Consider the following 17987-nt stretch of genomic DNA (forward strand, 5'->3'; position numbering starts at 1 on the left):
TCTTTTCAAGAAAATGGTTGTCAGTTCGAGAACAAGGTTGTTGTTTTGAGAACAGGTCGGTCGTGTTTCAAGAACAAAAAAGTAAGAACATGAAAATCTTGAATTGAGTCCGGTGGTGCTGGATTTTAGAACGGCGTGTTTCTCTGAGTGTAGAATTTCGAACTTCGAACTTCGTAAGCCTATATCTATTTTTTGGAGGCTATGTTCGAAAAACGGAGATAGTACTTTGTTTACTTAAGCCTCCATCTCTACGAAAAAGTGGGTTTTGTCCAATACCCAGAAAAAAAGTTGATTTTGTCGCATAGTGTTATTATTATAAATACGAAACAACAGGTTTGACTCACTTATTTACTTTGACTTCCCCTATTCATGATATTTGGCATGTCTTTATTAACTTTTCAATGCAAACCCTGCAATTTTTTCCTCCAAAAATATCATGAGTTTCAGGTCTAAGTATAATAAGAATCAGGTAGAATAACAGTTGCAATAAATATTGAAAGTGCTATAACTTCTTTGTTTATTATTTTAGTAATATGCTTTCAAAGCAACATTTTCTTGAATTTTTAAGTACTTACATTAGGGAGGTAAAATTTTGTTAGCTGACCTAATCATGTGAAAACGACTTCATAGCTTAAATGGACATTAAACGGAAATGTGAAGCTTCTCAAGGCCAAAATAATGACATATCAATTTTAAAAATCGGACGTCAAATAACCAAGTTACAACGAAAAAGCCGTTTCGGCTGTATTTCGAGGGATCAAAAAAAATTTAAAAAAATTTTCCCGAAACCCTCTCAACATAATCTTCAAATTTAGGGGCGGACATTAGCAACTTTTTTTTTTTTGTATGGGGGCCAACCCAGGCTAATGTACATGATTTAAATGCATACATATGAAAATACCCTGTGTTTACTTGTATTGTTATTGAATAAGCGAGTGGACTGGTAAATTGCTTATTTTCACTTTTCCACCCCGCCATGGGCACCATCAGACTGAGACGTTTGTCGTCTGACACTATGGAATTGCTGCATTGCCAGTGCTTCAGTTGAGTAACGAAACTAGTCGTGGGTATGTCGCATAGAATTTTATTAAGAAAACAGAAAGAAAAACTTATATTTAATTTTCATTAATAGAAAGTGGAAACAGAGAAAATGCCACATTTCTCAAAATATGTGCTACTGAGAGGTGAGAATTTTATGTGATTTCTCATAAAACTCGAAGAAATTATATTTGTATTAAGTTCATAAGAAAAAATTTGTAAACGTACATAAGTTTGCTTGTAACATGTGTAAATGTGCATTAGTGTGGGTGGAGTGCTGCTTATAAAATGCAAATTAGTTTTTAAGTTTACTATCTGCGGGGGTCAATAATGTGCAATAAAATAAAATAAAAAAAAAAAACATCTACAAAACTTAGAATTGTGCTCCATTAAGCTCCTTCTGGGAAATAGTGTAGAACAGGGGTCGACTGCTAACACGCGTCCAAAAATATCGGGAGAGGTGTCAAACGACGCGCCCTGATATTAGTATAAATAATACGAAGGCAGAAAGAAAACTTTAACTCGTTCAGAAAAATCGTAAAAAAAATCCGAAGAATTACCCTGGGTTCCTCCGAAATCGCGGGTGGGATCCATAGCATTTTTACGCGGAACATTTTTCAGCGTTGGCGGCCTTCAGCGGCGATTATATAAAGTTACCCTGGTCGGTCCACCAATGGCATGGGATCAAAATTATATCCGTGCCAAATCTCTTTGTACACACAATTTTTTTCAGTGCGCAACAACATTACAACAACCACATGAAAATTGCGAACTTCAACTACAAATATCACCGGTTTTCGAAGTCATTGCGCGTCTTTCGACACCTCTCCCAATATTTTTTTACTCAAATTAGCAGTCGACTCCTGTTCTTGACTTTTACCTCCTTCTGTACCAGATTCTTTAAATCAGTACTATTCAAAGATCTTAGATGAGTAGAAATAGCCGATGTGTAAGGCCCCACATAAAAGTTAGTTCTACCAAACTAAAGGAATCTTTCAAGACGCAATACCTATGCTGTCAAATAACTCTGTCCTTTTAGCAAATAAAAAAAAGTTGGTGCGATCAATCTCGCCGGCGGGATCAGGGATAAGCTTATATTCCAATTTGCATCGTACTTTTGTTTAATTTTTCCTACCAATAGCCGGGACCCACGTTTTTTTATGCCAGCTCCGAACGGCAGCTTCAAGGCAGTTACGTTTTCACTAATAAGCTTTTCAACGGGCCGACAACGTTTGGAAAAACTTTTTTCAAAATTTTTCTCATTGCTTTACCAGGACTTGAACCCATGACCTACTCCATAGTAGGCGGAGCACGCTACCACTACACCACAGTAGCCGCCTTTTCGCAAATACAATAAGTTTTTAATGACTTCCTCTCCTTGCTGCTACTACATCAAAAAAATGTGCCACTCTACAGACCTTAAAACTACAAAAAAGGACTAAAATCGCCCCGAAAAAAATCCTCTTGGGATGATAACCGCCGCCAATCTAAAACGTTTGCGGGAACTGTCAAGTTTAATTAGGTATCGTTGGCTGTGTGGACACGACCCTAGAACCTTGGCATCAGCAAACAATATGTACATTCATTTATAGAAAAAAATTGTTTCTTGCTCATGTTCACCACCAGCTGCTTTGCTCTTAATCAGTGTAGCCCTTTGGGCTACGTACTTTTCTCTGATGGCGATTACGGTGGTTTGTAGTATAGAGAAATGTGCTCTTTTTGTTCGGTGACATCGTTAGCGTCTTTTTCATTAGGTCGACTATTGCTTTCAGTAAACAGAATTGGGAGCCGAATGGAGAAACCATGACCTATATTTTCCGTGAGCAGCTTTTCTTATATGAGAACGAAAATCAACACTGATGATGGCACAGCGCCAAAACCAGTTTTTCTCGAAACCAAATTTGACAAGAGAAGACGGAAAATCATTCCAATATACATCAATTATCCACCCTGTAGGAAAATCAACAAAACAAAATAAGCATTTCTTTCCTTGTGTCACTAATCCATGTTGTTCAAATTCTGTATTTCTATTTTGAAGCATAGGTTAAGATGAAGGTTATGTTGAAGAGCATAGCTTTGATGCAAATCACTGCGAGAGGAGCGTTTACAGGCGTTTATGGTATTACATAACTTGCAAAGTACCTAGACAACACTACGAATTCATAAAGTCTATTTTTGGCTTTCACGGACCGGCCAGTTTAACCTAAAGTACCTAGATAGCTCGTATTTTCCATAGCCCGCAAACAAGGACGTACGAGTCAGGATTAAGTAATGCCGCTCGATTCTCCAGTGATGTAAGGAGACCCCATAGCACACCTTTAAAGCTATTTACCTTCTCGAAACTCTGGCGATTTTTGTTATCAACTTTCCGACTACTATGGCAAAAGTTTATCAACGATGATGAGGCCTTTGTTGAGCGCTTTACTAATTATTTGAAAACAACTGAATCTGGATTAAAAATAATTTTATTCATTTTGAACAATACCTCCGAATTTCGTACTGGGTGTGTTTCTACACATGTTTGTATGTATGCATAAACACAAGTACTTCGCTTCCAAGTTAATTTTTATGGCTACACAGAAGCCCAACAATAAATTTGAATTGATTCCAACAACTGCTAACAAACAAAAGAAACGCTCTTGAAGCATAGAAATAGTAAATGCCAGGCGCGATAACCTGCGAAGAGATTTTAGGCCAAGGTTCTTTTCCATTACTATACCTACATGATTTACGCCGACTCCGAACGGCATCTGCAACGCAGAAGAGTTTTCACTGAGAAGCTTTAAATGACAGAAATACACTCGGAGTGCTTGCTGAGGGTGGCCCCGCTTAGAACAACTTTTTTCTAATTAAAAAAACTTGTTTTTAAATTTTTGGCGCTGCTTTGCCCGTGGCTTGAACCCAGGATATTCGGTGTGGTAGGCGGAGCACGCTACCACCACACCACGGCGGCCGTCATTAAAATTCGCATACATATATATTATATAGAATTTATTTATCATTATAAATATATGTATGTATGTATTTATGTAAATATGTACGTATTTCTCAACTTTTGTAAGCAATCAATTAATTTAAATGTCATCAATTGATTTTCAGCCGCTGATAGTATTCGGCGTCAGGGTCAACGTTTCTTCGCTTTGTCCAATGTCAAAGCCCCAACGTCAAGTCCTGCTCTTACTCAGTTCCGTGATATATTAAACACGCAGATAACGGGCATTAAAGATGCAGGGACATATAAAATGGAACGCATAATCACTTCGTCACAGAGCACCGAGATCACTGTGGAGGGTACACATAAAAGGATATTGAACTTTTGTGCTAACAATTATCTCGGTTTAGCGGTATGTGAAATGCTTATGTAGATGAAGAAGTAATCGTATTTATTATTTATAAATAGTAAATAAGACTTCTTAGATAACGGACGGGTTATTGGGTGGGATAGTTCAGGAAGATAAGAGTTGGTACAGTGGTACCCGAAAAACAAACTGAACAGTATTTTCAACCATTGTGGAGAAAGGCATACTTTCAAGGGAGACTCACTTAAGTCTGGCTTAAATTAGATTTTGACAGCTCAATAGGTTAAACTCTTACATTTCCAGTGTTGTTCCCGACAAACGTGGTGTATGTTCTACCTCAACCACCAACTTCTCTATGGTCCAATCCTGTTGAAACTGCTAGTTTCCTTCAACATCCGTTAGTGGATTTTGATGACAATTCAGAGTGGTCGTGGCCATTGAACGCTTGAAAGCAATGTTATATATACCCATTGAGCGGTTAAAGGTTGTGTTGGATATCATACCCCGAAAGGAGGAACCATTCAATAACATGTGCAGTGGAACAACACAATCAGTTACCTTGTACTCCATGATATGAAACCTAACGGTAAATACATTTTTTCTACAATTAGAAAGGGATGACTGTCAGTATGCCTGACTGGATTGACTCCCACTTATGCCTAATCAATAGCTTTAATGGCAAGCAGAAAGAACATTTGAACATTTGAACAGAGCTTTTGCATACCGCATTTAACCTCGCGAAAGATTCGTGACATGAAGCGACCTTACTGGGAATACTATTAAAACCAAAAGTGTTCTTTCACAAAATGGTCTGAAACCTTTTGAGTTTAAGTCTTTAAAATTGAGTTCAGCTCAAACTTTTAAAAAATAAATAAATGTAAGGCGCGATAACCTCCGAAGAGATCTAAGGCCGAGCTTCTCTTCCAATTTGCGTCGCGATCCTCTTGATTTTCCCTACAAATTGGCCGGAAGGGACCTACATGTTTTATGCCGACTCCGAAAGGCATCTGCAAGGCATATGAGTTTTCACTGAGAGCTTTCCATAGCAGAAATACACCCGGAGCGCTTGCCAAACACTGCTGAGGGGCGAACCCGCTTAGAAAAATTGTTTTCTTATTTAAAAACCTTATTTCTAAAATTTGGATGTTGCTTTGCCCGGGGTGCGAACCCAGGGCATACGGTGTAGTAGGCGGAGCACGCTACCATCACACCACGGTGGCCGCCAAATTTTTATCGAAGAATAAATACCTTGTCGTCAATTTAGATTGTAAAATCTCTGACTTCTTCTCTAGAAATCAAGTTATCCACGCATTCTATAGCGGGTGTCCACAATTCCATAGCACAATTGAGCTATCATTGCGTATGCGAAAGTACATTCACTTCCATTTTTTGGCCTTCCTTGGTCTATGACTATCTCCATGAAAAGCTCCAGCCTAGATGGAGAAGTGGGCACTGGAATATATATGAAAGTTATAGCACACTCTTTAAATATAAAACGACCCAGCTGTCATAGCTTCTTTCAGCTATAATGAGGAGAGCTCTTCAGTACAGAGTATTCCATCGAAAGGTAAAAATCGAATGCAGGCGATCACTAATAGAGTTTAACTCGTGGTGTAAGCGGTAAATCCGTTTATAGCGCTGCCGACAACGCATTGAAGAAGACCTATCAGACCGAGATGAATCAGCTAAGGTATTCAGATGACATCATGTTTTATATACCACAACGGCACGACCGAGTGTTGATATTTCAGTATAACGCTTTATAGCCTATCATGTCCCATCTATGAAGTGGCATGACGACCAAGTAGGGTGAAACATTGCTAAATAACCATCTCCTGCTACTTAGATATGTATTAGTACCGGTTTGGGAGTATTTAACCTGTGAGAACCACTCCCAGATGGGCGGTGGTTTCCACGTAACAGGCGTTCAGAGCTGAACCGTGCTTAAAGCAAGGTCATCTTGACCTACAGTAGACAAATGGAATGCTTCAACTTCTCGCACCTCTAAGGGACCAAATCTGATCGATTTTGTTTTGTAAGTTTTCTGCCAAGGTGAATAACCGATATATCTGTAGCTAAGAAGTAAACCGTCGTATGTCCATAAAAGAACATTTTGAGAAATTAGCAGAGCAAGTAAATTCTCTGCCTCAATGATATTTGGAGATAGAAAATTTTCAAATTTAAAAGTATAGGCAACCAACAAAATTTGAATTACGATCTTTTGAAGACAGAGTAAAGCTTTAAAATGATATCAACTTCGTTTGGGGAAAAACTGGAGTTACGACTATTTACCTCTCACCTACCGATATACGATTTCTTCTTCCCTTGTCAAATTTAGAGATAACCCGGTTTTATTCCAGTATGGGCAGGGTGGCCTTAGAATGCCTTCTATGTTAAGAAGTAGCCACGCTTACATAACCTAAGCTGTAATCTTCCTTCTAGAACTATAGCTCGGGGCTATCGAGGCTTAAATATCGACCGCCAGTATCGACAATAGGACAAACGCCTTCTTGAATAGGCTGGCTGTTCTTTGCAGAGACATCAACAAAAATATCGACTTTGATAACTCATTGTAAAGAGAGACCTGTGAACCTGGCTAGTCAAAAAAGCATTAATAGGTGTGAAGAGCTAGCTCAGGATGGATTGTTTTTGTTTTCACGGGAACGAGGCTTATTACAGATGCAGGTTATTGCGGCCTTATATAGTCATTGAGATTATATGGCTTTTATACTGAGCAAAACGATTTTCATAAAGTCTTAATAGGAATATTAAGGATAATTTTGGTTTAGTTATGGTACTCACCGACCACTGGATTATTAAGGCTCATGTGGTATAAGTGACTGAAAGATAACAATCATGTCGCTCGTGCTATCTTCGGGGCTTGGAGGAAACTGCAGGGAACCTACTGCAAGATTATCCAGCACATTTGCTAAGTGGTAAGAAACCCCTTTCTCGTATCTAAAACTTCCCATTCGACGGGATGGAAAAAGTGGGACAGGCCTTCCACTGGGTTTTTTAATAACCCATCGAAAGTCTATTTACTAAGTGGAACGACAGAACTCATCACATTAAGCAGCCTAGCTAAGAGGACATCATTTGGCACTCAGCTATTCTATCGGCCCTCGTAAATAGTTCAAACAAACGTATTTCCGTAGCTTTAACTCCGAAGAAACTTATTTGGAAGTTATTTTTATCCTAATATTTTAATCTTTTATTCAACTAAATATTTACCATTTGATTTTAGAACAATCCCGAAGTGGTTTGCTACAGCAAAGACATTTTGGAACAGTATGGTGCCGGTCTTAGCTCAGTACGCTTCATTTGCGGCACACAGTCGATACATAAAGAGCTCGAAAAAAAGATCGCACAATTTCATGGACGGGAGGATGCAATTCTCTATGCGTCCTGCTTCGATGCAAATGCCGGTATATTCGAATCAATACTCACACCAGATGATGCGGTCTTTTCGGATGAGTTGAATCATGCTTCCATCATTGATGGGATACGCTTGTGTAAGGCGCAAAAACAACGATACCTACATCGTGATATGATTGGTAAGAAGGTTGGATTGAACGAGTAAATAAAATTAAATTTTAATTCTTTTCTTCTTCTTCTGCATCCGCAATACAGACTTGGAGAAACAACTGCAATCATCGACGGCGCGTATTAAACTGATTGTTACCGATGGTGTTTTCTCTATGGATGGTAATATTGCGCCATTACCTAAAATTGTTGATCTGGCAGCAAAATACGACGCCTTAGTTTTTCTGGACGAATGTCATGCCACCGGATTTTTTGGCGCCACCGGGCGTGGTACTGAGGAATACTACGACCTAATGGGACGTGTTGATATTATAAATTCTACTTTGGGCAAAGCATTGGGTGGCGCTGCTGGCGGTTATACAACTGGTCCCAAAGAATTAATCAAACTTTTACGTCAAAAATCTCGTCCTTACCTCTTCTCGAACTCTTTGCCACCGCCAGTAGTTGCGACTGGCATTAAGGTATTGGACATACTAATGCACTCCGATCAGTTGTCACAACGCGTACAAAGCAATACAAAACGTTTTCGTGATGCAATGACAAAAGCTGGCTTCACCATTGGCGGTGAGAATCATCCGATTTGTCCGGTGATGTTGGGTGATGCTCGGCTTGCGTCGATATTTGCTGATCAAATGCTTTGTGAGTAGCCTTAAGTGGAAATATTGTGCAATTTTAATTTATTTCTTTTACCAGCTCGTGGCATTTATGTTATTGGCTTCAGTTATCCAGTGGTGCCCAAGGGCAAAGCTCGCATTCGTGTGCAAATATCAGCTGCTCATACAACGGACGATATTGATCATGCCGTGGCAGCCTTCATTGATGTTGGTAAATCGTTGAAGGTTATCAAATGAACACAAATAGACTATCTTTTGCTTGATAAGCAATAATTTGCATTTATTATATTCAGAAGGCAGACAGGATCGCAATTTTGTGTATTCCTGTAGATCTAGATAGAAATAAAACCGTGAAAAATATTTAAATATTATTTCATTTTAACAGTGACAGTAAATGACTACAACGTGATCCCAGCCAGCATTTTTTGAAAATTTTGATCAAAAAATATTTAAATATCATATCCCATGATGAAATTAATATTCAGGTGTTCTCATCCCGTTGACGTTTTCCCTTATTCTGACAAGTTCGGCATGCATAATTTAAAGGGTTGTCTATCATACAGAACTGCCTTTGAGTTCTACGATCTTAGTAGATTTTACTATACGTTTACAAATATTATAACTATATAAGCCGTTATTAGAATTGTTTAGCCAAAAAGATTAACGTAACTTTGTATTCTCTAACAGAATATAGAAAAAATTTTTCAGAAAACTTATTTATTTGAAGAATTTCTACGAAAAGTTAAGCAATCCAAATTTATTACTTTTGAAATGCACGAGCTGCCGAAAAAGTGAGGTTATGTTGTTGAAATCACCTTTATTATTACATCATGATCATACCCCAAGATGCTTAAAGACGTTCAAATTTAAAAGCATTTTCTGTTCGAAAATTAACGTATCGTCGGTAGAAAAATTTACCATAAATTTGTTTATTCTGGAATAATCATTTATGATTTATATTTCTAAATATTTTTTATTCATTTATGTTATCATATTTGATATCATTAGAGGATCGAACTGTAGGAACGAAAACGGCGACCTTGTAACTGATCTCCAGAGAGTGCTTAGATTATGGAGGGAACACTTCTCTGCCCTCCTAAATGGAGGCAGCAATTTACCGTGCAGAGATGAAGAACCCGATCCCGCAATCGATGATGATGGAATATATGTCCCCGCGCCCGATTATGGCGAAGTTAGAGTAGCAATAACCAGATTGAAAAACAACAAAGCCGTGGGCGCTGATGGATTGCCTGCGGAGGTATTCAAGTACGGAGGCGAAGAGTTGGTAAGGCGCATTCAGCAGCTTCTTAGCAAAATATGGGCGGACGAGTGCATGCCCGACGGTTGGAATCTAAGTGTTCTTTGCCCAGTCCACAAGAAGGGGATACTGCAAAATGCACCAACTATCGTCGAATCAGCCTTCTTAATATCGCATATAAACTCCTTTCAAATGTATTGTGCGAAAGATTGAAGCCCACCGTGAACCGGCGGATTGCACTTTATCAGTGCGGCTTCAGACCTAGTAAATCTACCATCGACCAGATTTTCACAATGCGCCAAATCTTGGAAAAAACCCGTGAAAAGAGAATCGACACATATCACCTCTTCGTCGACTTTAAAGCCGCCTTCGACAGCACGAAAAGGAGCTGCCTATATGCCGCTATGTCTGAATTTGGTTTCCTCGCAAAACTTATACGGCTATGCAAAATGACGTTGAGCAACACCATCAGCTCAGTGAGAATTGGGAAGGACCTCTCCGAGCCGTTCGAAACTAAACGAGGTTTCAGACAAGGTGACCCCCTATCGTGCGATTTCTTTAATTTGATGCTGGAGAAAATTATACTAACTGCAGAACTTAACCGCACTGGAACAATATACTATATAAGGTGCTATTACTGGCATATGCTGATGACATTGATATCATCGGCCTAAACACCCGCGCTGTTAGTTCTGCTTACTCCAAACTGGAAAAAGAAGCGGTAAAGATGGGTTTTATGGTGAATGAGGACAAAACGAAGTACCTGCTGTCATCGAGCAAAGAGTCAGCGCATATGCGCCTTGGCAACCACGCTACTGTTGGCAGCCATAATTTCGAAATAGTAAAAGACTTCGTTTATTTGGGAACCAGCATCAACACTAGCAACAACATCAGCACTGAAATCCAGCGAAGAATCAATCTTGCCAATAAATGCTACTTTGGACTAGGTAGGCAATTGGAAAGTAAAGTCCTCTCTCGGCGAACGAAAATCATACTCTACAAGTCACTTATCGTACCCGTCCTGCTATATGGGGCAGAAGCATGGACCATGACAACAGCAGATGAAGCGGCTTTGGGAGTGTTCGAGAGAAAAGTTCTTCGAAAGATTTATGGGCCTCTACGCGTTGGCGATGGCAGGTACCGAAGAAGATTTAATGATGAGCTGTACGAGCTATATGCAGACATCAACATAGTCCAGCGAATTAAAACGCAGCGGCTGCGCTGGCTAGGCCATGTTATGCGAATGAAAGATGATGCTCCGGCCAAGAAAGTGTTTCTATCGGAACCCGCCTATGGAAGCAGAGGCAGAGGGCGGCCTCCACTCCGTTGGAAGGACCAGGTGGAAAACGATTTAAACTCCCTTGGTGTGACCAATTGGCGCCGGTTGGCGGAGCGAAGCAGCGACTGGCGCGCCTTGTTGGACGGTCATAACCGTTTAGACGGTTAAGCGCCAATTAAGTAAGTAAGTAAGAGGATCGAACTTTCCTTTTTTGGAATTAACATTTGTTAAATTTTCACAAACATTTTCTGATCATATTTAATACTATATGATCATTATTCGTTTTTTTTTTTTTCATAAACACTTTTTAATTATTATTTTGATCACATTTGATATAATTTTATATTCCAAAGAATGAATTTTTATGATCAACTATTAATCTTTTTTCTACTAGTTTTTGTATTTTATTTCAATCATATTGGGTATCAATTTATAAATGCCGTAAACCAGTTGTAATGAAGATTTTTTGAATTATTCTAAGATACATTTGTATCTATTTTTCTGATCATATTTAGAATCATTTTATGGTCATCATATATGCCTTTTAATAGTAGAATTTTAAAATATATTCCGTGTTTTTTGATCATATTTGGTATTCCTTTGTGATTCCTATAATGGTTTCTCCTTATCCTTTTTAGAAGTAAAAACTCAAAATTTTTTGTTGTATGTAATTTAAAATGTTTAGTTATATTTATAAATATCAAAGTTATTTCTATACATTATATTTATATACTAATTCTATTTATTCATTTATAAATTCACAGAAAAATTAACAAATATTAATAATTAATATAAAATATTAGCAACAATTTAAAATGTATTGTGGTTTTGTCGATTTAAATTCCAATGAAGGATAATAATAAATGTATGTAAATATATTCAGTATTTATTTATTTATTTTATTTATTCTTTAAAACAAGTTTCTTTCCCCGTCTTTTCCTTTTCAATACACGCTCTTTTGCATGTGCAAAGTGCTTTTGCAGCACTCCGTTCATGTCCTTCTCATCCTTTTGAAATTTTAAATGGCAAATGCCTGTAAATAAAGACAAATATTTTGCATTTTATTAATTGAAGCCAGGGCAATTTCCCTGGGGCCCGGAAGGTTTTTGGGGGCCCGGCTGTACTCTATCAGTACTCTATAGGGTTTCATAGATACATACATATTTTGTTGCTATAAAAAATTGTTTTAAAAATGAAAATCACTAAACTAAAGTCATATGCAGCCAATCAAATACTATGGAGCATAGTCATAGTCGAACTAAAATGTGATTTTAAGTTAGATAAACGTTTTTGACACAATTTTATAAGCGCTATCTGTCCAAAATGATTCAACTAAAGCGCCAAATACACGACACGAACATTTCCGAGAACATTCCGCAATCTTGTTCGCAGCTTTGGCCATACACCATACAAACATTTGGCCGAACATTAGTTCTCTTTCAGACAGCGATGAATAGGGAGAACAATTGTGCTGCAGCAATATTTCTCGCTGTGGCAATTAAGCGTAAAAAAAGAGATAATCTTTGCTTTTTACTTGCCACAATGATGGCAAAGATTTATACATTTCAATAAATTCACTTAGAAATTGTTTATTGTCCATTTTACTTTTCCGCGCACGTCTGTTCCGTTCAGAAATTACTACGATTATGAGCTATTTCGCCATACACGCACGAACAGTTCGCGCAAATGTTCGCCAAAAATTAAAATATGTTGATTTTTGGCGAACATTTGCGCGAACTGGCAAACACCACCATACACGACAGAAAAGGTCGCAGAAACATGACATAACGGGAATATTCGCGGAAATGTTCGTGTCGTGTATTTGGCGCTTAACTTAAAATCACATTTTATTTCGACTATAACTACGCCCCTATCGGTTTGGTCGTATTGCTTTTTCATTTTTGTAAAGCCAGCGACATCTGTAAATACAGGCTGATAATAAACTAGAGCGTTAATTTGAAAAAATTAGTACACTTGACTTGTTTTGCGAAGCACAAATTTGTGCAAACATATGAGTATGCCGTGGATAAGCTTACATAGGTCAGTTTCGCGTTAACTGTTGCAAGCTTCGTATTTCTTTTGTCAGTGGTGCAATTATTGGTAAATTTTTTAATGTGCAGAAGTCATCAAATTTTTCGGTATTATGCAGAAATTGTATAATATCTTTAGCGCAAGCCCTCAGAGATGGGAAATTCTCAAGGAAAAACTAATTGCTCCTTGCACAGCATGTAACAAACACGATGGTCTGCTCGTGTGGATAGTGTGAAACCTTTCGCAATTCACATTCCCCAAATACTGAAAGCCATTGACGAAATCAAGCTTTTGAATCTGAGTTCAGAAACAGTAACGGATTTGAAAGGTATTGAAGCATATATGGAGAAATTTGACTGTATCCTCTTAGCCTCCATTTGGCTCAAAGCGTTGACGGTAATCAACCATCTAAATCTGGTACTGCAAGCTAGAAATGCCACTCTGGACGTGGAAACAGAAAATATACGTAGCCTGATTGATGAGTTGAAGAAGTTCAGGGATCAATGGTCGATCATACTTCAAGAATGTAAGGTTCTGGCAGGGAGTATAGGAGGTCTGAATACCTTCGCAGAGAAAGAAGGAAGATAAGAAAGCGCCAGTTCGATGAATTACCTGGCGAATCACCTAAGTGTGACTCCGAAACTCAATTCAAACAGCAAGTTTTTACGTTCTTTTGGACTGCTTGATTGGTAACATGACAAGACGTTTCGAAGCCGAAATGACATTGCGATTAAATGCACGATTTATGGCATCGATATTTCTACGGATATAATAGATGAAATCATTCATCTCAAAGCCATCCACTTAGCAAATTTGGGATGTGATTCGCTGCCACCATTTCAAATTCTGAAGAAATTTCATGACTTGAAGATGGAAGTATTATTTCCTAACATCTGCATGGCATTAAGAATATTTTGCACACTTCCAGTCAGTATGGCTGTAGGGGAGCGTCCTTTAGTCTATTGTCTCGCGTGAAACATTTTTTACGTTCTACTATGAGCCAAAATCGCTTGACAAGCCTTAGAACATTGGCGTTGGAGTCCAGCCTTGCTGGCAGCATTAGCTTTGAATCGGTAAATTCCATATTCACAGACCAAAAAGCACGGAAGATTTTCCTTGGCTGATTCAAGCTCTTAAAATGTACATATTTAGAAAAAGTTAATGTAAGCAAATCAAACAATGAAATCTAACATTTCATTTATGTAAGTGCTCCAGTAAATCTTATTTTATATGAAATAAAACTGACTATGTGAATTGAAAAATTTATGTATGTTATGTTATTTTTTTTACTGGATTGAGTTTATTTTTAAGGGGGCCCATAAACGCGAACTGTCCCAGGCGCCCGGCTCGGCTCTCTTTGGTCCTGACAAACTTACTTTTAATAATAGATATAATACGATAATTTTAATTGAACTTTAGGCCAGATTATTGAATAAAACTTCTTTTTTTAGTAGTATTCAAAATATATTTATTTGTTCGATATTTCGACTTCAACCTGAAGTCATCATAAAGAATCTACGAAAAGAAAACAATTAACATTTTTAAACATACATTTCAATAGCAAAAATACGACTTACACATATGGATATGTATGATCGACTAAACAGAAATTATGACAAGATAGTTGTAGTAGAAACAAAAGAGCGAAAAATATAAATAAAGATAAATCAAAAACTCCGGCGAATATAAACAATTTCATGTACCGCAAGTGTAAACAAAAGTCATATCAATCAACAAAAGTTAAAAAAAAATATGTATATATATATGTATGTATGTATGTACGTATTTAATGTATGTTATGCTCTCAGCATTGCTAGAGTTATTGTTCCAGCTTAAGTTTATTGAGTGTGCTTAACTGACAGCAGCGTGATGTTGTTGTTTTAAGACCAAATTTCTGTAGGTTTGTGAACAGTGGTCTACATCTGATTTAAAATTCATTTTTATATCATTAGGGGTGTTCAAAATGTGTAAGGTTTCCAAAATGAAGCGCTTATTATAATGTTTTTCATGTTCCAGAATGGTTACGTTTTCAAAATCTGGATAGTGTCCCGTGTGTTTGCAGTGCGCAGCCAATGCTGTCTTGTTTTCTGGATTGTTATATAAAACAACATATCCATATGTGTAAGTCGTATTTTTGCTACGGAAATGTATGTTTAACAAGTAAGGAAGGCTAAGTTCGGGTGTAACCGATAATTACATACTCAGTTGAGAGCTATGGGGACAAAATAAGGGAAAATCACCAGGTAGGAAAATGAACCTAGGATAACCCTGGTGTGTTTGTGTGACATGGTTATCAAATGGATGGTATTAAAGAGTATTTTAAGAGGGAGTGGGCCATAGTTCTATAGGTGGACGCCATTTGGGGATATCGCCATAGAGGTGGACCAGGGCTGACTCCAGAATTTGTTTGTACGATATGGGTATCAAATGTAAGGTGTTAATGAGTATTTTAAAAGGGAGTGGGCCTTAGTTCTATAGGTGGACGCCTTTTCGAGGTATCGCCATAAAGGTGGACCAGGGCTGACTCCAGAATATGTTTGTACGATATGGGTATCAAATGAAAGGTGTTAATGAGTATTTTAAAAGGGAGTGGGCCTTAGTTCTATGGGTGGACGCCTTTTCGAGATATCGCCATAAAGGTGGACCAGGGGTGACTCTAGAATTTGTTTGTACGATATGGGTATCAAATGAAAGGTGTTAATGAGTATTTTAAAAGGGAGTGGGCCTTAGTTCTATGGGTGGACGCCTTTTCGAGATATCGCCATAAAGGTGGACCAGGGGTGGCTCTAGAATTTGTGTGTACGATATGGGTATCAAATGAAAGGTGTTAATGAGTATTTTAAAAGGGAGTGGGCCTTAGTTCTATGGGTGGACGCCTTTTCGAGATATCGCCATAAAGGTGGACCAGTGGTGATTCTATAATGTGTTTGTACGATATGGGTATCAAATTAAAGGTATTAATGAGGGTTTCAAAAGAGAGTGGTGGTAGATGTATATGTGAAGGCGGTTTCGAGATATCGACCAAAATGTGGACCAGGGTGACCCAGAACATCTTCTGTCGGGTACCGCTAATTTATTTATATATATCATACCACGAACAGTATTCCTGCCAAGATTCCAAGGGCTTTTGATTTCGCCCTGCAGAACTTTTTCATTTTCTTCTACTTAAAATGTTAGGTGGCACACCCATTTTACAAAGTTTGTTTCTAAAGTTATATTTTGCGTCAATGAACCAATCCAATTACCATGTTTCATCTCTTTTTTCATATTTGGTACAGAATCATGGCATTTTTTTCATTTTTCGTAATTTCCGATATCGAAAAAGTGGGCGTGGTCATAGTCGGATTTCGGCCATTTTTTACACCAATACAAAGTGAGTTCAGATAAGTACGTGAACTGAGTTAAGTAAAGATATATCGATTTTTGCTCAAGTTATCGTGTTAAAGGCCGAGCGGAAGGACAGACGGTCGACTGTGTATAAAAACTGGGCGTGGCTTCAACCGATTTCGCCCTTTTTCACAGAAAACAGTTATCGTCCTAGAATCTAAGCCCTACCAAATTTTACAAGGATTGGTAAATTTTTGTTCGACTTATGGCATTAAAAGTATCCTAGACAAATTAAATGAAAAAGGGCGGAGCCACGCCAATTTTGAAATTTTCTTTCATTTTTGTATTTTATTGCACCATATCATGTCTGGAGTTGAAAGTTGACATAATTTACTTATATACTGTAAAGATATAAAATTTTTTGTTAAAATTTGACTTAAAAAAAAATTTTTTTTTTTAAGTGGGCGTGGTCGTTCTCCCATTTTGCTAATTTTTATTAAGCGTATATATAGTAATAGTAGTAACCTTCCTGCCTATTCCATCATAATATCTTCAACGCCTGCCAAATTACAGCTTGCAAAATTTTAAATTACCTTCTTTTAAAAGTGGGCGGTGCCACGCCCATTGCCCAAAATTTTACTAATTTTATATTCTGCGTCATAAGTTCAACTCACCTACCAAGTTTTATCGCTCTATCCGTCTTTGGTAATGAATTATCGCACTTTTTCTGTTTTTCGAAATTTTCGATATCAAAATTATTGGGCGTGGTTATAGTCCGATATCGTTCATTTTAAATAGCGATCTGAGATGAGTGCTCAGGAGCCTACATACCAAATTATATTAAGATACCTCAAAATTTACTCAAGTTATCGTGTTAACGGACGGACGGACGGACATGGCTCAATCAAATTTTTTTCGATACTGATGATTTTGATATATGGAAGTATATATCTATCTCGATTCCTTTATACCTGTAAAACCAACCGTTATCCAATCAAAGTTAATATACTCTGTGAGTTCTGCGCAACTGAGTTCAATATTGCGAAGCCTGTGAGAGACAGATGGATTTTGCTACTTTGTTATATCTTTTAACTGACGCGTAGCCTCTACTCTCTTGTAGCGACTAAACAAAATAGCGGTTATGTCAGAGTTGAATTGAAGATAACGTAATATAGTGGGAACAATTAGTTTCGCTTAGGCTCTCTTCGCTTTCTTATTGAGTGCCAGCTGTGCAATTTTCTTGATACTCTCACTCAACAACAAAAAAACTGTTCTTGCCTTTACAACGCTGCGCGTCCAAAGAAGATGGTTGATGATCAGTGAACGTGAGCTGCTCTTAACACCTGTTCGCCGTCCATACCTTTCTTGTAACTCTGCTACGCTTCCACATTGTTCTCGACTCACGTTTGTTGGTTACTCAATTTGTTGGTTGGCTTTGATTTGCCTCTTTTACAACTTTGTTCATTTTCTTTCTTTATGCTTTTGGCTATGATCACGTCTTTTGCGTTGCGGCTTGGGATTGTTTCTCTGTTACGCACACGTACACAGCCAACTATTATGCTAATCGGCTTTCTTTCGACGCTGTTCTTTAGGTCTTT

The 17987-nt window shown here is 37.9% G+C and overlaps 1 protein-coding gene across 1 annotated transcript; it reads left to right on the forward strand.

The window, feature by feature from the left end:
- Positions 1-1027: 1027 nt before the first annotated feature.
- Positions 1028-8915, forward strand: Gcat (Glycine C-acetyltransferase). Its single transcript, XM_067778172.1, has 5 exons — positions 1028-1184; positions 4138-4382; positions 7582-7891; positions 7968-8519; positions 8574-8915. Exons 1-5 carry the CDS (start codon positions 1151-1153, stop codon positions 8729-8731), a joined length of 1299 nt encoding a protein of 432 aa, XP_067634273.1. The 5' UTR covers positions 1028-1150; the 3' UTR covers positions 8732-8915.
- Positions 8916-17987: the final 9072 nt, after the last annotated feature.

Source organism: Eurosta solidaginis, chromosome 3, assembly GCF_040869045.1.
Source record: "Eurosta solidaginis isolate ZX-2024a chromosome 3, ASM4086904v1, whole genome shotgun sequence".
Lineage (NCBI taxonomy): Eukaryota > Metazoa > Arthropoda > Insecta > Diptera > Tephritidae > Eurosta > Eurosta solidaginis.

Coding starts and splice junctions, on each gene's coding strand:
- Gcat (XM_067778172.1), top strand. CDS start 1,151: ATGCCACATTTCTCAAAATATGTGCTACTGAGAG. Junction 1,185..4,137: donor AAAATATGTGCTACTGAGAG/GTGAGAATTTTA, acceptor ATTGATTTTCAG/CCGCTGATAGTATTCGGCGT. Junction 8,520..8,573: donor ATTTGCTGATCAAATGCTTT/GTGAGTAGCCTT, acceptor TTCTTTTACCAG/CTCGTGGCATTTATGTTATT.